Source organism: Taurulus bubalis, assembly GCF_910589615.1.
Source record: "Taurulus bubalis genome assembly, chromosome: 12".
NCBI lineage: Eukaryota > Metazoa > Chordata > Actinopteri > Perciformes > Cottidae > Taurulus > Taurulus bubalis.
This window is the reverse complement of record NC_136600.1, coordinates 15776114-15800433: the sequence shown is the minus strand read 5'-3', so window position 1 is coordinate 15800433 and position 24320 is coordinate 15776114. Positions and strand designations below refer to the sequence as shown.

The 24320-nt window shown below is 44.2% G+C and overlaps 1 protein-coding gene across 1 annotated transcript; it reads left to right on the top strand.

The window, feature by feature from the left end:
* Positions 1-162: 162 nt before the first annotated feature.
* Positions 163-22467, top strand: megf8 (multiple EGF-like-domains 8; the record flags this gene model as incomplete). The annotated part of the gene is made up of 44 exons (XM_079227029.1): positions 163-186; positions 783-972; positions 1092-1255; positions 1343-1552; positions 1712-1892; positions 2049-2137; positions 2870-3083; positions 3197-3380; positions 3746-3891; positions 4265-4375; positions 4490-4641; positions 4833-4934; positions 5102-5249; positions 5623-5786; positions 6155-6358; positions 6808-7005; positions 7146-7406; positions 7515-7633; positions 7751-7882; positions 8104-8217; positions 8387-8470; positions 8939-9178; positions 9316-9500; positions 9633-9846; positions 10047-10287; positions 10420-10552; positions 10889-11139; positions 11437-11547; positions 11649-11767; positions 13146-13371; positions 13467-13638; positions 13768-13931; positions 14066-14201; positions 14290-14521; positions 15157-15283; positions 15380-15590; positions 15821-16035; positions 16129-16324; positions 16461-16629; positions 17157-17349; positions 17423-17593; positions 17716-17846; positions 18275-18407; positions 19373-22467. The coding sequence occupies 44 exons, from the start codon at positions 163-165 to the stop codon at positions 20867-20869; spliced, it is 8658 nt and encodes a 2885-aa protein (XP_079083155.1). The 3' UTR covers positions 20870-22467.
* Positions 22468-24320: the final 1853 nt, after the last annotated feature.

Sequence of the window (24320 nt, the reverse complement as noted above, 5' to 3'; positions counted from 1 at the left end):
GCTAGCTAACTAGGTAGCTATCGAACAAGCTAACTGACCACAGTGTTGTAGCCCCATTAGCTACGAGCTAACGTGGCTAGCTGTCAGTCGCGAGCGCTCACCAGTCGTTAGTGTGCTCCTGTGGTCGTCAACTTTACAGGGTCACCGAAAATGTAAATTGTCATGAGACCAACGAGACGGGAACTGGTGAGTGTGCTAATGTTACATTACAAACCAACTAACGGCCTCTCTTAACGGTGTTCCGCTAACGTACCTTAGCTTTGTTGTGATTAGCCCCTCGGTGCTGTTTTTTTTCACGTAAGGTTAATAAAGACAGTCTGTTAACGCAACCTTTGTAAATAACGCGGACTCACACGTGTGGAATACTTCGTGTAACGTTAATGTTGTGTTTGAGAGAAAAGTGTCTCACCATAACGACCTACTGGACATAAAGCTGAGCATCTGAATCTGTGTTTTTCATCAAGTGTAGTAAGCTAGTGGTTTATTTGGGCACCTTTTGGGTTTGTTCTATTCTGCTGTGCGAGTGGCATAAGCTAATGCATCATGTCAGCATGATGTACACGGACAGGGCACTGTGAGGGTCACATGAAGTGGGTCGTGGGACCTCCAAGCTGCACGACTCTGGGTTTTCCATTATACATCTCCTCTAGTTCAGTTGTCATGTGTGGTATATCAAGTGGTCGGTCCATGTTTGCTGCATGATTTTGCTCCACATTTCTGGTGAAACTTATGTCTGTCAAGAAACCACACCAACTCATTCTCTTTCACCCCTCGTTGTTAAGGCGGTGCCAGTGATGGCCTCCCCCCTCCCTGTCTCCTTCGTCCTGGTGGTTCTGCTGTTGGCTGAGTCGCCTGCATGCCAGGCAGGGGACTGCAAGGGCCACAGGCAGGTGTTGAGGGGGGCTCCAGGCTACGTCACAGATGGACCAGGGAACTACTCTGTCAATGGGAACTGCGAGTGGCTTATCAAAGGTATAACGAGCCATGCTATTGTCTTGTGCACAGACAAATTGACAGTTGAACAAATAACTTTCAGCCAATCCACAGCTAGTTATTCTGACTGATATTTCCCATCTTTTTATATATTCCAGCTCCCAGCAACAGTCCCCGCATTGTCTTAAATTTCACCTTCATGGACACAGAGTGTACCTATGATTACCTTTTTGTGTATGATGGAGACTCCTACCGGAGCCCTCTCCTAGCCAGCCTGAGTGGCAACACTCTGCCTCAATCCATTGAAGCCAAGTCTGGAAAGGTTACCAATTTACAAAAAAAACCTCTAAAGCATTATAACCATTGATTATATTAAGTTTATGACTGTTATTTCATTTTCTTGTTGCAGATGCTACTCCATCTCTTCAGCGATGCTAATTACAACCTGCTGGGCTTCAATGCGACTTATACCTTCTCTGTGTGCCCTGGAGCCTGTGGCGGTCATGGCCGCTGTGATTCCTCAACATCAAAATGCAATTGCCATCAGGGTTGGGGAGGACCAGCTTGTACAACCCCTCTGTGCTCAGAGGCTTGTTCTGTGAATGGCCAGTGTGACAAGGTAAGAGTGGGGAAGGTTGAATGAACACACAAAGCAACCAGTCTTCAACCAAAGGGTCACTCATCTTCCCCTGAAGAAGCTTTAGTTATGTCTGTCAGATGTGCAGTTCATTAAAACATTGGGCTTAAACTATTCTTGCTCATCCATGTTTTGTCTCAGAAAGGAGAAGGCTGTCTGTGTAACCCAGGCTTCCTGGGTCACAGCTGCATGCTTGGTTTCCATAACGACAGTGGGGCAGGGCAGTGGTGGCGCGTGAGTGAGGGAGACCCCGACACACCGCCCAGGACGGGTTCTGCTGGCGTGTATCTGTCCACCACTGGAGCCATGTACTTGTTTGGCGGTGAGAGTGACACAATATTCAGTGAACAAACTCATCTTCCACCCCCTTTGTTTTAGCTGCAGTCCCACATTGCCTTTTACCCTTCTCTTGTATTTTATAGTGTTTTGATGATTCATTTAATCAGTTTATGTTTGATTATTCCTTGTCTTCTAACAGGGTTTGACCTGAATAGAGCTCTCGGGGACTTGATTAAATATAACTTCACATCAAACCAATGGGAAAGCAGGTCGTATGGTTACTCTCCTGTAAGTGCACACACACAGTTTTTGCTTCCTCCTGCTCTTGCACCTCATATACCGTGTTTTCATGCAAGGGACATCTTTACTATCAGCCTTCTGCAATAACCTGATCCTTTAAATGTCATGTTAATGAGAAACCCGGTTTCCTTAATCAGGATAAGGTATTTCAAGAAACCCTGTCAACAACACAGTTAGTATTCTGCTGGAGAAACCTTATTTCTTGGCAGAGATTATTGTAAGTATAATTAGCCGTAGCAATGAAGTGAGTCTTCCAAAAAAATCTAATCCAAATTCAGACTTAAATGTAGAAGTCTCATCCAAATTTGGTTTCAACAACTAAACTGTAAATCATTTGTACAATTCAGATACAGTTGCACAAGTTTTTGCTATAGAGCCTTTTGTCTCACTGTGTTTTCAGTCCAGATACCCTGTTAAAAACACTACCCTAAAAACATCATCACATGACAAATTCACTGAAAATATGCCAGATAAGATTTAGAACATTGGAAGGTACAGAAATCTGATTGCTGATGCAATATGTTTGTAAATAAAGTTTTTATGATAATCAGGTTAATGCAGTGCAATTAATGTTTACTCCTATTTCCTGATTTCTCTAATTTGCGATGTTTTTTTCTTTACATTCAAACATATACAACTTCAATACAAATGCTCTAATTTATTTACTTTTTCTTTTCATTCACTTTCTGCCTGCATGGTTTGCCTCCCCTATGTTGTTAGGTGGCTCGTCATTCCCACACAGCGGTAGAGTGGACGGGTAATATGGTTATCTTTGGAGGAGAGCTAGCCAACGGCTCCTTGGCCAGTGATGTCTGGATGTACCGGCCACTTCGCGATGACTGGCAACAGCATGGCTTTTCAAATTCGCGTGGGTCTCCTAAACTGGCCAATCATGCTGCAGCTGTAGTAGAAAATTATCTCTATGTATTTGGAGGTGGGTTTCACATGATATTTTCATTTGGCAGTCTGTGTTTGGATTGGCTTAAATAAGTCCCTTGAGAAATAAATCATAATTTAGCAGCATCTCTCCTTTTCATTATTTCCCAGGTCGCACTGAGGAGGATATGTTTTCCTCTTCTCTGTATCGTTTCGGCCTGCGTGGCTCTGGTCGGTGGGAAATGGTTCAGCCCACAGGTGGGAAGCCCCCGGCCACTGCTGGCCATTCCATGGTGTTCCACAGCCCATCCAGGACACTGCTGGTCTACGGAGGCCACAGGCCTACCACTGCCAGGTACACACCCTCTTGTCCTTTAGCATACTGGATGGAGTAACGCATACACATCCATTTTGGACACTGTTTTCTATTTGGGATTTTTTTTAATGAGGAAAGGGAACAGTTTGGTGCCACGTTTTGGAGTGTATCTCTGTGTCTGGGGATTGCACGTGTGATATTTCAGTTTATTCTTGTTCTCATCAAGTGAATTGTAAATAATATTGTCCCATTAGATTTAGGAAGACTTGTTCAATTCAGCACTCCATTAAAATAACAAAGATAAGATGGAAAGGGATAGCAAATGTAGACATTTGAAAGTGAATAAAAACATAGACAGTATCTTTATCAATACTAAAAGTTCTCGTTGTATATCTTTTTTTAAGGTTTAGTGTGAGAGTGAACAACACCGACGTGTTCCACGTGGACAGACGTTTTTGGACATCTTTCCGTTCCCGTTTCCCAGCAACCGGCCCCAGAGAGAGAGCTTTTCACTCAGCCACCGTCATTGGGAACTACATGGTTGTCTACGGTAAGCATTGAGAAAACCAGAAGGTATAATTCACGACTGTGGCTCAGTGGTAGAGCAGGGTTGTCTTTCAATCAGAGGAATCGGTGGTTCGATCCCCGGCTTCGCTAGTCTGTCGATGTGTCCTTGGGCAAGACACTTAACCCCAAATGGCTCCCTCAGGCTGTGCAGGCGGTGTATGAATGGGTATGAATGATTAGTTAGAGTCCTTGTACGGTAGCCCCTGTTATCAGTGTATAAATGGGGGTGAATGATGACATAGCGTTTTCAGTAGTCGGAAGACTGGAAAAGCGCACTATAAGTACAAGTCCATTTACCATGTAATTAATGCCGTTCTGTGTATATTTATCTATTTCTTCCTGCCTTTCTCTCGCAGGGGGGAATGTACATATTCATTACCAAGAGGAGAAGTGCTATGATGAGGAAATCTTCTTTTACCATCTAGGCTGTCACCAATGGGTGTCTGCGGGGGAGAGATGGTCACTCAGTGAGTTTCTGTAGAACCATACTCGCAGTCCAGTTTTGATCAACAGCTTGTTTCTTGGTGGTGGATACTTAAGTATCCTCACAAACATTGACTACAAAACATTAACTTGTTTAGGAGGGGATCCTGTGAGGGGCCGCTATTCGCATGTTGCTGCTGTGATGGAGGGACGAGTGCTGCTGGTTGCTGGAGGCTACAGTGGTGTTGCCCTTGGAGACCTGGTGGCTTATAAAGTTCCACTGTTTGTCAGTAGCGATCAAGGTGACAGGGTGAGTGTCATAAAACAAGACTGGAAGTCATATCATTGGTGCAACTGATGAGAGAAAGGCTGAACAACTTTTGCAACTAGGGATAACTAAATTTGTGTGTGCGTGTGCGTGTGCGTGTGCGTGTGTGTGTGTGTGTGTGTGTGTGCGTGCGTGTGTGTGTGTGTGTGTGTCCGTGTCCGTGTCATTAATAGGATGCCGTTTGTGCTGAGGCCCTAGACGAAAGTATGTGCCTGAAGAACCCCGAGTGCAGCTGGTGTGAAGGCCGCTGTAGAGAGTACCAGCCCACTGATCCGGTAACACTTCGCTCGGCACATCCTTGTGGCTTACTCTGTTTTTGACTGATTCATACAAATGTAGAGTACAACTATATTATTGTTATATCCATTCCCACATTAATTTCACTTTGATGTATCTGTCAGGATTACCAGTGCAATTTATAACCAGCCCTTTGTCTTCACAGTGTGGCAGTACTGGCTGCCTGGGCCTGGCTCGCTTCCTGTCTGATTGCCAGTCTTGTCTGGTGTTCAGTGGCACTCCAGCTTCTCTGGCCCGTGCCCCTGGGGAATTTGGCTGGTGTGTTCAGAATGAGTCCTGCCTACCAGTGTCAGGTGAGACCCAGGGAGGGAGGAAAGAAGGCAGAAGAGAAGGGCTCAGCCTCAGATTGAAAAAAATAAATAAAACAATGGCGTCGTCATTGGAGAGACTTTTGTTGGACGTGTTTCTGAGATTGAGCACAGTGACGTCACTACACCCAGCTGAGATTGGACAAGCTACTCAGACCATGATTTGACTTGCCTGTCTAATCGCATACTTCCTTTGGTGCAATGAGGTCATCTTGTTTTACTCTTTTTGATCACACGTCACACAAAAGTCACCGATCACACTTGTTTTAGTACAGTAGGACACTTTAGGAAACTGCTGTATTATGAGATTTTAGGAGATCAGATGTGTTCTTTGTGTGTCTTCCTCTCGGTCTCACAGAGCAAAGTGCGTGCCGTGTGGACCAGATCTCAGGGGCGTACGGCTGGTGGGGGGAGCGTACCCTTTTCCTAACCTCCCTCCACTCCTGTCGCACCGAGAACTATGTCCCGGGACTGCACCTGCTCACCTTCCAGCACCCCCGCAACGACTCCCAGCCTGATAAGGTACGGAGTTCAAATCTCAAGTGCTAACTGTACTAGTTGTGATTGTGACTTCCCTCTCTGCTTAAACTGATCCTTACTTACACGTTAACTGTACTGCAGTTCTCCAACTTCAATATTATGATTGTTTCACTTCTATTTGTTATTTCTGGCTGGTGCTCTTGGCTTTTCCGCCTCTAAAATCGACAATGCTCACGTGTCTTTTTGTCGTTGTTCTTTTCCGCTGTCTGTTTTATTTCTCATAGAGAATATTCCCTTTTCAAGTAGTTTGTCAAACTTGTGGAGCAGTTTGTAGATATTAGTGCTTCTGTTGATGTGTTTCCACTTCCATCCATTCTCTACTGTCCTCTGTCCTCCTCACCTCTTGCCAGGTGTCCATCCTCCGCAGCACCACCATCATCCTTAGCCCCACTACAGAAATGGACGTAGCCTTACAGTTCAGGGGCTTCGTCCACCCGTTGTGGGGGGCCCCTCCACCTGCACCCGCTCCCACTGAGACTGTCTCCATGTGGGCTCGCATCCAGAGGCTCCACTTTGAGGCTCGAATGGCTTCAGGGCCCAACTCCAAACAACTGGTGAGGGGAAAGTGCATGTTAACACTTTTTAAACAAATTGCTCACCTGAAATTGGAACACATTGACAGATTAGATGTTCGAGATATAACAAGTGTCATGTAGTGGTTTTCTCTTGTTCCCTTGTTGAATCACATTGAGTTGTGACTGTTGGAAGGCAGGCATCCCCACAAGAGTAATCCGTGAAGGGAAAATAATCTCCTTTATGTCCCTGCTTGTTAGAAATTTTAACTACCTTACTTGACAGCAAATACAGTAGATGTAGGTATGTCTTTTGACAGGGTTTTGACAAATATTGCAATAGGTTGTGATGTGTACTTTTTTAAATTTAAAGTAGCTGCCTTACATTATATACATTTCTGGAACGCTAATTTAATTTCAAAACTTTCACTTGACTCTTGTCCACTTGTTCTTTGTATCATTCTCGATACACCTTTAAACTGTCGGAGCAGGAGGTAGTGGGTCGTTGGGCAGCCCAGCAGGAGAAAGAGTTGAAGCTGCTGGCTCGCACAGATGGAAGTCGACTGTTCTCTAACCTGACCAGGGGCAACCATTACCTTGTTCAAGCCGAGGGCTACCTTAACAACTCAGGCTCAGGACAGACCAGTGAGATGGCCCTGATATGGAACAGAACATTGCCTGGAGGGAGTGTGAGTACTGGCATGGCATGTTTAAGAAAAAAAAGAAAAGAAACCATTGCACATTGTAATTTCTGCCATTTTTCTGCACAGTGACTTTCATTCAGTAGTGATTCAAAAGTTGAATTCGTACTTACTTGCTCTCCCTTTAGGAGATTTCCTTCCTTTTCCTGGAGCCTTACCGCTCCGGTTCCTGCTCCGCATACATGTCCTGCCTGGCCTGTCTGTCCGACCAGTCTTGTGGCTGGTGCCCTTCTTTGTCCCGCTGCCTGCTGCGGGACAGCCCAGACCCTGAGTCCTGCCCCGAGAGAGAAACTGGGGAAGGCAAGGGAGAAGGTCAGCGCCATCTGCTGTTGGCACCCCAGCACTGCACCTTGTGTGAAGAGTACAGAGACTGCTCTGCTTGTACTCAGGTACATCACAGAATTGTAGCATAGAATGTCACTGTGAAGTTGGTATTATTTAGCTTATTTTCGAGCTGCTGTATTTCTCACTCATGCTAAGATGATTTTGGCCTCCAGGACCCTTTTTGCGAGTGGCAGATAAACTCCAGCAAGAAAGGCGACTACCAGTGCAGTCGACGCGGAAGACTAGATGGATCAATCCGTGACCCAGGGGGGTGTCCCAAAGTCTGCAACCAGTGAGTTGAAAAACTACATTTTAACACAGGTAAATGCAGATCATACATGTTTTTAACAATAACCTATAACTCACCTTATTGTCCTCCCCTCTTTGGACATATTTTTGTCTTGCAAAGGAGAAAGACGTGTGGTGAGTGCCTCTCTAACTCAAGCCAGTGTGCCTGGTGTGAGTCAGCCCAGGCCTGCTTCTATTTTGCTGCCTACCTCACAAAATACCCCTATGGAGAGTGCAGGGACTGGTACGACAGGTATGATGACTTTTTTTATTATAATTTTCAAGCGATAGTTAGCTCGTTATAACTATTTGCAGTTGCACATACAGTTAGCTGCTTTTCTGTTTTTAGTGACTTGAACACATACACACAAATAAGACAAAAAACTGACTAGATTAAAACAAAGATTCAGTGACTTGAAAATAACCATAAATAAATAATCTAATATTCTCATTCCTTATTCTCTTACTTGTCAGTGTTCATTCGGTTCCCCAGTGTAAGCAATGCTCAGCTTTAAACACGTGCACAGACTGCCTGAGAACATTCCAGTGTGGCTGGTGTGGTGACTACAACAATCCCACAATTGGAAAGTAAGTATGGCAACACTTACACTGTACAGAGTAAGTCTATACAGGGTCAACACATCTGATTTTAAATGACTAATTAATAAATCCCTGCTATCAAAAATAAATCTGATATGTCATTGTTTTTATTGTGATTTATATTTATTTATTCAATGTTTTCCTCTTATCTCTTTAGATGTTTGAGGGGAGACTGGGCTGGAATGGACGATCCCTTGGTGTATAACTGCAGCGTGGCTGTGGCTGAAGTGCGGGCCGCAAAGTAAAGATATCTGTTTTATACTTTCATGATTTGCTGCAGTAATAAGCATATGACTTTTTCGCATAAGACGAGGACTTTTGCTAAATGGGTAATTTTATAGTTTTTTAATAGTGTGGATGAAGTGTGTCTCACAGTTTGTAAATGTATTTGTGGTGGTCTTTACCTTGCTTTTCACAATACGATTACTCCAAGTTAAATAGGACAAAATACAATAAGACAATAAATACAATCCAGTCCCAGTCTATGTATTGAAAGAAAACACGTTGTTATCAGTTATAGTCATTTGAAAATAGATAATTTATGTTTTTTGTTTCTTAATGATGGCTGAGCTTTGCTTTCTGAAACCTTCACATATCTTTGAATGTCTGCCTAACTAAAACAGAATGTCTACATAGAGCCATAACTTAGTGGGTGGATGTATAGGTGGATAAAGTACTAACTTCACTTCTCCCTTTCCTGCTCTTCCAGCCCTGAGCCCCAGACTTCGGCCCCGCCGCGCCCCCTGGAAATGGAGTTGGAGCTGGAGCACTTGGATGACGAAGACCAAGATGCGATCTGGTCCTACCCGACCTGCCCTGATGTGGAGGAATGCCGGCTAGGTCTCCACAACTGTCACCCCTTTGCAACTTGCATCAACACTCCCACCTCCTATGAGTGCCACTGTGAGAGAGGATACACAGGGGATGGCACACTACACTGCAACCAGACGTAAGATGTGGTCCTCTGTGGATTCATCCATCAGCTTTCTTACTCTAAAACTCTTCTTCACCTTTACCATTTAGTCATCAGGATTATTTTTCTAAGGTTTGAAAAAGGACATTTTGACTAATGTGTCCCCTCCACAGGTGCTACAACGAGTGCCGTGAGGGCCAATGTAGCGGCAGCCCGCGGTTTGAGTGTGAATGTTCCCTTGGCTGGACATCTGACCCCGCCACCCTGGTTCTCAGTGGAGTTGAATGTGACGTTGACTGTGGCTGCAACTTCCATTCCACCTGTATAACTGCACCAGGGATCTGTGACGAATGCCAGGGTGAGGACCTAATACATGCATTATTTCAATAGTTTGTTCTGTCATTACTGAACCAGGCCAATTTATTGGGTAAACACATTCATAAAGTTTGAAAAAAATAACGTGTTTTTGTTTTTACTTTCTGTCTTTCAGATTGGACGACAGGACCCCACTGTGAGCACTGCCGTCCGGGTAGCTTTGGATCAGCCCTGGCTGGTGGCGGTGGTTGTGTGCAATGTGAGTGTAACGGCCATGGCGACCCTGCCCGAGGTTACTGTCACAACCAGACAGGCCAGTGCTACTGCACCCACAACACTCAGGGCCCACACTGCGAGTCCTGCCTGCCTGGTTACTATGGAGACCCCAGGTAAGGAGATCTTCATCTTATACCTTAGGTGTAATGCAAACTTTTAATTTCTTCTTGTCTGAACTGATTGAAAACAATTTGAAATCAAGGAGTGGCGATTATGGATAACAGCAGAAAGTGTGAAAACAGTGGATGATTTTTGTATGTTCAGATGCTTTCATCACGACTCGTCTATCCTTCCATCGTTCTCCTTCTGACAGGAACAATGGCACATGCTACCGCCAGTGCCAGGGCCGTTCTGTGCTGCTCTCCTCCACCTCCTCCTCTGCCATGCCTCTCTCCTCTTCTCTGGGATGGCGAAGTGGCACAGAGGGGAGAGGAGGACTTTCTCATTGCCTGTGGGTCCTGTCTGTGACTGAGAACCTGGCACCATGTCTGCCGAGACAGCCGTGTCCCCCTGTCGCCCTCACTCTACACCCAGACTCCCATACGCACTGTAAAGTGAGTACAAACATGACCTGATTATACAGCTCTGCCAATTAACATGTTTGCTCTGCTGTAGCATCACACATTGTCAATGTTCCCTTCTGTATAACTGTCTCCCTTATATTCCATATGTTTTGTTTTTCTCAGAGCTCCTTTGTCTATGTGTTTGATGGCCTCCCTCGTTTCCTGGCCAATGGAGTGGTTCATTCAGATCACAACCTGATTGGGGCATTTTGTGGCACCACAAGGACTCAACCGATCACTGTTGAGGCCACCTCAGGTATCCATCCATATATTTATTGGGTAATAAACATTTTGTCTGGAGAAATCTGCCTTGACATGAGTCCATTACAGGCGCCCAGCAAAATTTGAGCTATTAAATGCCACTTGTGGGCTACCACACATCCCTGTAAACACATTAACCACTAATTACCAAGCCGATTACGTCACTTCAAGGCAATAGGGAAGTCCTTTTACCGTCACTAATGGAAACATGTTATTCAAACTCTGAATCTAATTATTTGAAGTAATCAAGTTATAGTGGGAATTAAAAACACAGTAGTAGAAATTCACCATGTCCCTTTTTATTATATTGTCTTTTCTCTTTTACTACCAGGTGTGATCTCTGTCTACTTTGAGGCCAATGTCTCCTCAAACAAACCTCAAGGCTTCAATGCATCTTTCTGGGTGCGACGTTGTCACCAGAGCTCTGATGAGGGTGAAGAGGGGTCACCTGTGTGTCCAGGTGGAGCCCAGTGCCAAGGGGGGCTCTGTCAGTGCCCTAAGGGGTATGGTGGACCACACTGCGACCGGCCCATGTGCCCTCAGGATTGCGGAGTAGCAGAAGGAAGAGGAGCTTGTAATATAGTAAGAGTTGTGACAATTTATATTTTAAAATATATATATTTGGTTTCATTTTCCAAGTTGCGCTCAATGGTTTATGGGGATAGACATATTTGCAAATGAATAAAGAAAGAAAATGATACAAAATGTACTGTTCAGCATTTTAATACCATAAACTATAGTTGTATACTCCTGCCATTTGATTTATTGTGATATATTCATAATAATCTTCAGCTATAAAATGACAGCTGTAAAATAATGTATTTTAGTCATGTTACAAATTTCCCTAAATTGCTTATTGACATATTTTGTTTGCCCCAGTCTCTGGGAGTGTGTGTGTGCTCACACAGCTGGGCTGGCTCAGACTGCTCTGTTCCTCGGGACTCCAACAGCCTGGTCTGGGAAACACTGCTGGACACACAACTGACAGTGGTAGGAACAGAAAATAAACCCCAAAAAATGATCTGCACTATTCATGAATCTTAATCCAAAGCACACACGGACACACATTCATATGTGCTGTTGCTCCACAGAACCAGGCACACAGGTTCCTCCACAGGATGGGACACTCTCTGGTGTCTGGACCACAGGGCACCCTCTGGATGTATGGAGGACTCTCTCTGTCTGAGGGCATTCTGGGAAATGTCTATAGGTAAGGGCCGTGTATCCGGAGACTGTTTGGAGTGTAATGTCATCAAACTTTATAGGTGTAATGTTACTGTATGTATACAGCACATCAGTGGCGGGCCGTGGGTTTTAGACCAAGGCCTTCAATGACGTGTGTCCACATCAGGTGCGGACTGGGGAAGAAGAAAAAAAAAAAGTGTCCTGGGAGTTCCTGTCTGACCCTTGAGTGTATTGAACACGGCGCGATGCCCACTACACGGCGCGTTCATACAAACTGTCTTGTGTGGACAGCAGACGCTCACTCTGCTATACGGCCGATTTCTTTGCACTATTACGGGCATGGAGGTCACACGGTGTGGACCGACCCGCGGAGCTATTTTCACCGTATAAGCGCCAAGCCCCCCCTTGCCTATTCTCGAAAAAAAAGAAAGAAGTGGAAGTAGTTTTTTTCTTTCTTTTTTCAGCGGACGTTTCTGAGTCGGGGAGAGCTCACGCAGCGCCTCTCTGACCCGGGATTTCCCCGCATCAACAAGAACCACACAATCCATGATTAAAAAAAAACAGCACACAATGCAACGCCACCGCAGATGAAACACAAAAAGCAACTCACCTGATGCTGTTCACTTAAAGACAAAGTCCATCCGTCTATCATTATTAACAACAAGTTCAGCAACGGGTGGCCATGGACCGGTGAGGACAGCAGAGCATTCCGACCGCACCCCGAAAACCTCCACGCATTCTAGGGCAGAACATATCCGCTCGACAGCAGCAGTCGACGCCCCAAATCCACCACCAAGTCCGCTTATCTTCCACCGAGCGCCAAAACACGCAAAAAAAATGTCACAACTTCTCTAGCTTCTGCCTGAATCATTCCAGCTCCCACTGAGCGCCGCCCTGTTGACACACTGGCCAATCACAGCGCATGTTAATGGTCACGCTGGGCCACGAACCAATCACCATGCCACCTCGCAGGCCCTGCACGTCAAAGAACCCGCCCAGCTTGTCAAACTAACGATCTGATTGGTTGAAGTCCATGACAACCAACCACAACGTCCACTCCCCGTGTACTTTAATCTGCAAAGGCCTGCTTAAACTGCCTTGCTGGCCTAGAGACACTGGAGAGAAAAAATCTGATTGGATGAAAGCTTCTCCTTCAAACCAGCTACAGTTTGATGGCTGAAGACTGCAGGCTGAGCAACAGAGCTGTACAATGAGAAAATAACCTGATAGGGAAACATTATTATAATACATGTAGTGTATTTGTGAAAAACAAATAAATTATAAAATAGCTATAACTTTGTGATTCTGTTTAGGCCAGCACAGAAGGCCCTGACGGCCCACCACTGCAGCACATGTACTGTCTATATGTGTACAATAATACATTTTGTCCCTGGTTTTATTAGATATTCTGTGTCAGAGCACCGGTGGACCCAAATGTTGACAAGTTCTGTAGAAGAAGGCTCGACTCCTAGTCCTCGCTATCACCACGCCTCTGCACTACTGACCAGTCACGAGTCTGGCAGCCACAGTCACGACTTGATGTTGGTGGTGGGTGGTGTCACTCAAAACGGTGTTGCCATGGATGCCTGGAGTCTCAATCTTAGCAGTTTAGTCTGGAGAGAACACAAGGTGAGGCTTAGATTATCTGGGAAATACAAAATATGAATAAAAACTGAAGTGTGTTTTACCTCCAAGCAAATACAATATTCTTCCATCTCTGACAGAGCTCAGTAATGCCACCGCTGGCAGGTCACACCTTAACTGTTCGACGAGACTCCTCTGTGCTGTTGATTGGAGGTTACTCTCCAGACAACGGCTTCAACCACCTTCTGCTGGAGTTCAGCCCTCACACTGGAAACTGGACCATTGCCGCCCACACTGGCACACCACCTACAGGTTTCTGAGGCCTTTTTTATGGGTTATAACATAGTTTTTACTCGGCCAATGACTTATTGACTGATGCACACACAAACATAGATTATTTATTAGTCAAGCAAAACGTGCTCCTATGTGTTCTTCAAACAGGTTTATATGGCCACTCAGCAGTCTACCATGAGCAGACTGATGCCATCTACGTTTTTGGAGGTTACCGCTTTCACGTGGAGACTGTGGAGCCTTCAGGCGAGCTCTACAGTCTGTACTACCCCAACCTCACCTGGTCTCTGCTGGTCCCTTCACAGGGTAATAAGGTAAGAGGCCAGCCTCATCTAGTCTCTATCCTCCTCTTACAACCCAGTAAATTAGACAAGCCAAGCATTTATCCTCAGTCGACTGCATATAGATAACTTATCAATTCTTGCTATGTCATCTCTTTGCTGTGCAGCCCCTGTCCCATTTCTTCCACGCTGCGGCTATGATCAAAGACACCATGGTCATTGTCGGGGGAAGGACAGAAGCAGAAGACTATAGTAACTCAGTGTCTCTGTACCAGATCAACTGTAACACCTGGATACACCCAGGTAACCATCTTAATGTCATTCTGCAGATTTGATGATGGTCAAATCATAATTTACCATAACTATAACCACTTTATATCTCTATCTTCAGTCTCGATTATCGGAGATCCAGTAAATCGTTCAGTCTCTCTTGCCATGACAAGCTGGAGCGACCGCCTCTTCCTATCAGGAGGCTTCAATGGTGTCACGCTTGGCAGACTCTTAACCCTGTCTGTGCCCGCTGACCCCTGTGCGCTGCTGCCCACACCAGAGGCCTGCAACACCACTACAGGCAGCTGCGTCTGGTTTCGAGGAACCTGCGCTTCTTCTGATACTGCTGAGAGGTGATGGCTTAAAGCAACTTTAAATATATACTCTGTTCTTGTGTTTGAAGTTACAGTGCAACTTCAAAATTATTTATCCCCCTGGTGCTTTCTTTCCTATTTTGTTGCTTTACAACCTGAAATGTATATGGATTTTTTTTTTTTTTTTTTTTATGGACCTACACAAATATAATAATATAAATAATATAATAGTGAAATAAAAAAAGATGTTTTCTGAAAAAGTGGTGCATGCAACATCTTTGCTATGATCCCCCTAAATAATATATGTTGCAGCCAATTAGCTTCAGAAGTCAATTAGTTAAATAAAGCCCACCTATGTGCAATGTAAGTGTCACATGATCTAACGAAGCACCATTAAATTAATTATTATAAAATGGGAAAAATATGGAACCACAACACGGACCAGACCAGGAGGGCATTAATCAGAGAGGCAACAAATAGACCTTAACCCTGAAGGAGCTGGAAAGCGCCATAGCAAAAGAGAGCATCTCCAAAGGACCACTTTATGGCATTCATTCCACAGAGTTGGGTTTTAGGCAAATAAAAAAAGAAAAAAGACATGTTGGAGACTATTACTGCAAGGTCCTGTATGTACTGTTACTGAATACAATGTTATCTCCCTCCCTCTCCATCAGAATGGGCTGTTCCACAGGCCAGAGTCCTTGTTCGCCGACCCCTCGTCAGCCAGACCAGTGTCGCAGACTGAAGACCTGCAGTGAATGCCTCGCCCGACACCCTAAAACATTCTCAAGTCCATCACAGGTAACATACAATACCTCTTCTCTAACACAGTTGGTAGCTCTAGGCGAGAAAACTACTTTCTATAAACTAAAATCTGTTCCTCACTGAATTTCCCAGCCTGCACTACACTGCAAGTGGTGCACAAACTGTCCAGAGGGGAACTGTATCAGCAGCTCTGTTAGCTGTACGTCTGAACATGACTGTAGAATCAACCAGAGAGAGATCTTCCTGTCCAGCAACTGCACTGAGACCAGCTGTGAGGCCTCTGACTGCCCCAAGTGTACTGCTTCTGGGAAATGCATGTGGACTCGCCAGTTCAAGCGCACAGGTAGGGGTAATAGCGTTGAAGAGCTTTAAGAAAATTCATAATTTCCTCAAGGCTCTTTTTTATTTTTCAGTCTAAAGCTATAGATAATTTAAAAAAATACTTTGTGATTAACTTATTATGACCATTACACATAGTTTGGTGATAAGTTTCAGCTATCTTTTGGAAGCCATATTTAGGGCATTTTTGTTCTCATGAAGTGATCCACTTTTTTTGTGTTTTGATTCCTCCAGGTGAGACAAGGCGCATCCTGAGTGTGAACCCCACCTATGACTGGACGTGTTTCAGCTACGCCCTGCTCAACGTCTCACCCATGCAGGTGGAGTCTTCTCCCCCTATGCCATGCCCTCCGCCCTGCCACAGTCTCAATAACTGCAGCCTCTGTCTGGGCTCCAGGGGCTCTGATGGGGGCTGGCAGCACTGTGTGTGGAGCATGGCTCTGCAGCAGGTAAGACTGCCCTGCTTGTGCTTTCCAGAGTATTTTGTGCGTTATTTGAGAAAACGCGTTAATATACAGTTAACCCTTCTCCCCTTCCTCTAGTGCATGAGCCCTTCTTTTGTTCCACTGCGATGTGAGGCAGGTCAGTGTGGTCGTCTGCTCTCTGGGGGGGACTCTTGCTCTCCCCAATGCTTCCAGCTCACCCAGTGCTCCCAGTGCATTGCCAGGCCTCAGTGTGGTTGGTGTGCTACTCAGGTGGGCAATGGGGCTGGACGCTGCCTACAAGGAGGTCTTGATGGTGAGAAATATCTTCAGTTGATGCATTCAATTAGTTGTGCATGGCAATGTGTAACCAGTCAGTTCCACTTGATCAATCTACATTTCTGCTTTTCTCATCAGTGTTGCACTCACCTTCTTCCATTCTTGTCTCCCAGGTGTGAGTGAAGGTGTTTGCCCCATGAGAAACAGCAGCTGGTCCTTCCTTCACTGTCCAGAGGAGGACGAGTGTGCCAATGACCATCACCACTGTAACAGCACCCAGGACTGCCATGACCAACCCCAGGGATATCACTGCACCTGCAAACAGGGTTACATACTTAGCAGGTAAGATCAAGAGTTAGCAAGTATGACTCAGGCACTTAATACACAAGGATAGTTAATAAATACCATAAAATACTGTATTGCTTTTTTTAGAGTAAATGTGTGTATTTCTATATATATATATATTTTCTATATATGTATATGTATATATACACACACACATGTGTATGTATGTATGTATGTATATATATATGTATGTATGTATATATATGTGTATGTATGTATGTATATATATGTGTATGTATGTATATATATGTGTATGTATATATATATATATATATATATATGTATATATATATATATATATATATATATATATATATATGTGTATGTATATATGTGTATGTATATATGTGTATATATATATATGTATGTATATATATATATATATATATATATATATATATATATATATATATATATATATATATATATATATATATATATATATATATATATATATATATATGTATGTGTGTGTGTGTGTATGTATGTTAACCAAAATCTCTTTTTGTTTTTCTCCTTTACAGTGTTTCTGGTCAGTGTGAGCCAGTGTGTGCACAAGGCTGTGTGAACGGGACATGCACGTCCCCAGGAATTTGCCAATGTCACTTTGGATTTGTGGGGGAGAACTGCTCCTCTCAGTGCAGCTGCAACAAACACAGCAACTGCGCTGGAGTCAGCAAACCAGATGTTTGCCTTGAATGCCACAATAACACCATCGTAAGTACTTATAGTAAACACTGTTTTTCCATCTCTACTGGTGATTAATTATCCTTCCCCCCTCCATTTCCAGGGAAAGCACTGTGAGAAGTGTAAGCCTCTATTTGTGGGCTCTGCCAAGGGGGGTGGCACTTGTCGTCCATGTCGGGAGTTTTGCAGAGGAAACAGTGCTGTGTGTTTATCCGGAGATGAACATAAGAAGGCCATTGAGAACCCACGACTCTGCCCCCTGGACCCCAACAGCGTAAGTGTCTGCCGGCCTTGTAGCCTTCTCTTGATATGTGAAAAAAAATACACTAGTGTGCCTACTCTCGGGCACTGCCGTCGTTCTTTTCTGGGGTCCATCTCTCTTTGTCCCTTCATCAGATTCAGAGCTGGGTGACTGAGGGTCCCACAGAAGAGAATGCTGTCTGCGTGAATTGCCAGAACAACAGCGTGGGGGACAAGTGTGAGAGCTGCCTCAGTGGCTTCTTCCTGCTGCAGGGGAAGTGTGATAAGTGAGTATTGTGTTCTGCCCAGCAGACAATTGAATCCCCATGCTGTGACAAACATTACAAAGCATATATGCATGTTAGGCTTTTAAATGTTTTAAAAAGGCCTTTATACTGCTTGTTTAGGCAGTGTGCAAAATTACCATTGTTTTGGGTACACACAATGTCAGAGCTTTAAGATATAATCAGCATCAATATATGGTGCTTACTGCATGTTGTACAGCTAAATGATACGTCTTCCTTTTCTATCTGGTCTTACAGTAACAAAACAAAATGCTAGTAATGAGATGTACATTTCCCCATACCTATAAGGTAGATAAATAGGATATGCAAATGTTGCAAAAATGCTTATAGAGGCAACAAACTTGGTAAAAAGTAAAGTCTTAGTATTACGACTCCCTTTTAGTGTTTGGATTTGACCCTTTTCATTGCAGATGTCAGTGTAATGGACACGCCGACACGTGTATTGAACACGATGGTACAGGGTGCCCTTGCCAAAACAACACAGAGACCTCCTCCTGTCTCAGCAGCCCTCAGAGTGACCGGAAAGACTGCTACAGGCAACAGGTATAAGACATTAGATATCTCCATGTACAATACATATCACAATATAGCATGTGAAATAACCAAAATGGTAAAGGACATTTTTATTTAGTCACGTGTGAATGAAATACTTCACAAATATAGTTTACTGAGTATTTTTCTCAATTTGTTAAGAACATAAGTGCAAAATTCACTATGTTCATATATATCATTAAAGTGAATTTATAGAGAAAAGCAATGAATGAATACAGGTCTATCCTTTGTCTTATATACCGGTATACAGGCGTGTTTAGATAAAGGGGACAGCAAATGTAAAATTAATTTAAAATGTCTAATGCAATTTAAAGGGCAGGCCGGGCACATTGAGGCCCATGAGAATGTACACATATACATCTTGGTCTGAATCAACTGCATGTGAGGTGTATGTAGCCTCCATAACTAAATTAAATGTTAAATCATAGTGGAGTGTAAGCATAAGAAAAAAGGCACATTGTGCCGGCTAATGACAACAGATAGCCTGCGCTCCATTTATGCTGGTCCCCACGACCAGCTTGTGGCAAACTTTGCAGAAGTTACCACTAACCCTTTTAGTAGCCAAACGAAAGAAGCAGCCCTCGTCAAGGTACGAGCCTTTTCTTGTTTTGACCGTTTGCTACAGCTCGACTCCCACATGCACGGATCAGAACGCAAAGCGCCGTCCAAGTGGCGTAAATATTGGCGTAATGCACATCAGACACTGTTTTTTTTTTTTTTACATGATAGAAACGATTAAGAAAAGCATGAACACTACACATTGTTGTATGTTTTTTATGATATATGTCGTTCTATCACCCAGCTCTATGTATGCACATCAAATATGGAAAAGGGTTCACTTCTACACACAGATGGTGGCCTTGGTCATCATATAATTCTACATTTTCTTTACCTGCGTTGATAATAGGAATATGCCGTGTTTGCTCAAATGTTATTTGTTGTGCCCTTCTATTCAGTGTGCCAAGTGCAAAGACTCCTTCAATGGCACACCGGTGAATGGGCGTCAGTGCTACCGTCAGTTCAACGTGGACACGGAGTGCTGCTTTGACCCCACGTCCCAGACCAACTGCTTCCATGATCCCACCATTCGCAACCTGCCCAAGGGGCGCACTGTGTTTTTCTCTGCGCAGCCAAAGTTCACCAATGTGGACATTCGAGTCACCATTGATGTTACCTTTGGTGAGGTGGAGGTGTATGTGTCCAACTCTCATGACATCTTCATCGTGGATGTCGACCGATACACAGGGATTCACACCATCAGGATCGAGGAGGAATCAGCGACTCGGGGGACAACGACTGGTGCGGATAAGGATTCGCCTCCATCCCCCATAAAGGTGTTTGCCAATGCCTCGTCCAGTCTTGGGGGTCCCGTGCTCTCCCATAACCCACTGCAGCTGCAAGCAAAAGTCCCAGGGGCAGAGAGAGAAATTACAGAGGATCGGGCGGAAGGACTCATTACTTACATCACTGTGTGGAAACCACAGACGGTGCTGATTGTCCGTGGTGTTCGAGATCGTGTGGTCATCACCTTCCCGCATGAGGTGCACTCCCTGAAATCCAGCCGCTTTTACATCGCTCTGAGAGGTGTGGGAACCAACGATAAACTGGGAGAATCCCAGGGCCTGTTGTTTTTGCGACAAGATCAAGCCCACATCGATCTTTTTGTCTTCTTCTCTGTTTTCTTCTCCTGCTTTTTCCTCTTCCTGTCTGTCTGCGTCTTGCTGTGGAAGGTTAAGCAGTTCCTGGACTTCCGTCGGGAGCAGCGTCGCCACATCCAGGAGATGACCAAGATGGCATCAAGGCCCTTTGCTAAACTCACCATATACTTTGAGCCAGAGGAGCCTCAGCTCATCTATCTGCCTTCAGCTGGCGGAGGGGTGGGGGGCAGCACTGTATCGCTTGCTCATGCCCGCACAAGCAAGTTGGGAGGAGTGGTGGTGGGCCAGAGGGGCAGGGCAGGAGCCGTCTCCTACAAACATGACTCGGGCTCCGGACCCACAGCCCACCACCACCACCTCACCCTGGGTGGAGGGGGCAACGGTGGCCAGCACCTGCCTCTGCACTACTTGAACACCCACCACTATGCCAGCACCACTTCTGGCACCCCGGCCTCACAACATCACCACCCATCCACGTACAGCGGCTACCAGCACTTTTGCCGCTCCGACCCCTTCCTCTCTCAGCTCATGGGCTTTTCTTACTCCACCTTCAAGGTCGGGCCCATCACCCTGGAGCCCACAGATGACGGCATGGCTGGGGTGGCCACTGTCCTCTTCCAGCTGCCTGGGGGTGTCTTGGCTCCAAATCGTGCCTGTCTGGGCTCCGCACTGGTTACTTTGCGTCAGAACTTGCAGGAATACTGTGGCCATGGCAACGGAGGGGGGCACCCAGGGGCAGGAGCAGGGCGCAAGGGGCTGCTAGGGCATCAACACCTGACCACTATGGCTATGTAGGGAAGCAAGAATACTATTCAAAGAGGACAGAGATAAAAGAAGGAGCAAATCTGTAATGTGTTTGATATATGATACATATTTTCAGTCCAGAAGAAAGAGTTGTGACAGTCAGTTAACATGAGCATTTTGAACAGAGATGTACATACACTGTATGATGAATTAAGTGTATTTTATTGTATTATGTATTGCTGTACTGTACTTCGGAGCTTCACATGACCAAGCCAGCTGTCTCTAGAATGCACTACAACTGCTTTACGCATCAACAAAACAACGTTGCGTCCGGTCTGTGATCACTAAAGAGGGATGAGCACATTCAATAGTCGGTCTCAGGAAAAGACTGAAGCTAGACTGTTGCCAAAATTCTTCTCACTGACCAACAGAGGTGTTAAAAATACAGCCGCCCTCTGTGGTACCAACATGTGCTTTATATCCCAAAAAGTGACAATCAAAATTGCAAACGAGAACAAAAGACTTTTAAATTGGTTCAGCATATAATGTGTAAGAATTTGATTGTCAGCTTAGCGCAGGTAAAAAAAAAAAAAAAAGGTCAAAGTTGCTTGTGAGATGGTTTTTATAGTCGATGAGTGATTTATAATTGTAACTCAGTATATGGCCGGCCTCTAAGCTACATGTTTATGTTGAACAGACTCCCGAGTATGTTTTTGCATATTTGTTCACCGGCTGTTACACTTTCAAGTGTGCTTCTGCTCATCTGCCTTCACTTTTTGCCTTGTCTGTGAGTCGACCGGCTTACATTTAATAACGGTTACATATATTACATATTGTTTCATGAATTGTTTTTGTAAAAAAAGAAAATGAAGGATAGTGTTTTCAATATTGTTGTTCAGTTCCTGACACTAATCATTTTGAAACACAAATGAACTCGTCCATTAGAATGAAGATGTGTCATTCTGAAACATTTGATTGCATTTTGTTGACATGAAATGTATGTTGGTGTTTGGCTAGTTTTGCTGGACTGCTTTTTTCAGGCAACTTGTCTGCTTAGATGATTGTATTAACCAATCATAGCTACGATTTCATTTAGAAAAAAAAAATTGGATGAAAAAGTTCTCCTGGTGAGATTTTTTGTTTTAAACATTTTTATTTGCAATGAGAGTGAACTACTGGTTCACTGTTTGGTGTTTGTTTGTTTCCTCTTTGGTTTCCTTTTTGCACTGCATGGAGGCAATGAGCCCCATTTCTCACGTGAAACACTATGAGGGGAAGTCGTCCAGCCTGAGATGGCGCACAGTGTCATGGATGAACTCACAGTGACACTACTGGCTTCTTATCGAATGAACAAAGTTATGATAGCACGATTGTTTTATCATAAACTGAATACTCACAGCATAGTTAAGCAAACTAACGCTACGATGAATACTGTCCCTATTTATAACAGCCCTTCACAGAAAAGCATTAATACTGTTTTTTTTGTTTTTTTTGTCTCGTATCTTTGTGTATGTTCTTTTTTAACATATTGTTGTACATAAACTTTAGTTGTGTTTGTTTCTTGTTTTCAAAGAAGGGAACAGTGTTGTACAGAAGTTTGCATCAAGATTCTGTCCTGAATTGGCTGAAATAAAGTCTGTGGAACATGACCTGAGTTTGTTTTGTACAGAGGAGAAAATCTGTTTTCCTATATTTTGTATTAATACTATTTGTTGCCTAAAATCTACTGTAGGTTATTTGGAATAAGCTGAGACTTTTCACCTGGATCAAACAACAGTACTGTAGGCGTGTATTATCCGTCATCTCCCGAGTGCACTTGTTTAGAATTGAACAATAATTAAGAATCTCTTTTTAATCTCACAGTTTGCTACTTAATTAATCCTTAAATACAAAGATGTATGTCTTTGGAGATCATTCTTAATGCAAGGAAAATGTTGGCTTATGGCAGTTTTATATTGTTTTTGTTTGTAATCTTTATAAACAAAAACTAATGCACATCAATAACAATCAGACATCACAGCTTGAACAAAGGTTCGGGAAATTACATGACAAAAATAATTATCCCGAAATAAGATCAATATTAAAAATAGCACAGTAGATTTCAGGCAATGTTTGGAAGTGAGTCTTCGATCCTCTCGATCTTTTATATCACCAACTACTTTCAAAGAAGTTGTAGTTCTGTGTGTGTGGAATTTGCCCAAACAATTATATTTAATTATGTCCCTGAAATAAGATAATCCTTTATTAGTCCCGCAGTGGGGAAATTGCAGGATTACAGCAGCAGACAGGTAAAGTGCACACAAGAGACACATAGTAAAATGAAATTAAAACACAAGTAATATAAATACACAGTAATAAAGTAGTACATAATGCACAATAGCAGTATTATATATACAGACAGAATACACATGTATTTATATTGCACCAGTTGAAGCGATTGAAGTGTTGTTGTGCTCTACTGCTGGTTGTGCAGCCTGACAGCAGCAAATGAAAGGTTCAGCTTGTGGCTAGATCTAATTATAAATGCTTATCTGTCCATTTTAGTAAGTAAAACGTCGTTTTTCAGCTGTTAATGTTTTGCTTGTCCCTGTGCATGAATAAACATGCATACATAAGTAATAACAAACAGTTACTGTCGCTTTAAACACAGGGTGGAGTGGACACCCCGGTGGTCCAAGCTGGTTGGCCACAGACCGCAGGAAGTGAGCTGCTTTTCCTGTGTTATTATCACCAACGTTACACACTAATGTAGACAATCACTGTCACCGTACGCTTACATATTTACCAGCAGCGTCGGCTGCATCCCCGACGTTTCAACGGTATGTCTTTTCTTTTGCAGCGGACAAAGGCGCACTGACGCTGACAGATGACGTGACGAGAAAACGTGCAGTAGATGACCCACAGTGCTAGCATTAGGCTAGCGCTGCTGGTGCAGCTTAGCTATGATGCTAACGTTAGATAACAGAGTGACGGCCCCCAAAAAACGCTTGTTTCTGGGTTTTTTGTATTGCTTACACCTGCCTTGTCTGTGCCTCAACAGTGCGTTCCTCTGGGCCACAGCACGACGGAAGAGACGCAGTCCTAATGGTGACAGCATGAAGAGCAAATCTGTCAAGAAGAAGTGTTTGCAGAACATAGCCAAGAGGGGAGGGACGCCACGCGACGTGGACGGGGGTGAAGCTGAACATGAACATGAACATGAGCTGCAGCCGGAGGAAGACGACAAGGAGGGCTCTAGTGAAGAGCACACTATTGGAGGTGGTCTCAACATCCAGATCAAGGAGGAACCACTGTCGCAGGAGATCAGCGAGGAGCACGAGGGCACTAAGCCTGACACCATACATTCATTCATAAAGGAGGAGTGTGACTCAGACCCACGGCCAGCATGTGAACTCACTGAAGCTGCTGTCAAGGAGGAGTCTGAGTCATGGGTTAAAGAAGAGAGAGACAATGAGCCGGAGGCTGCAGACGACATCCAGGAAGATGAGGGAGAGGGAGAAGA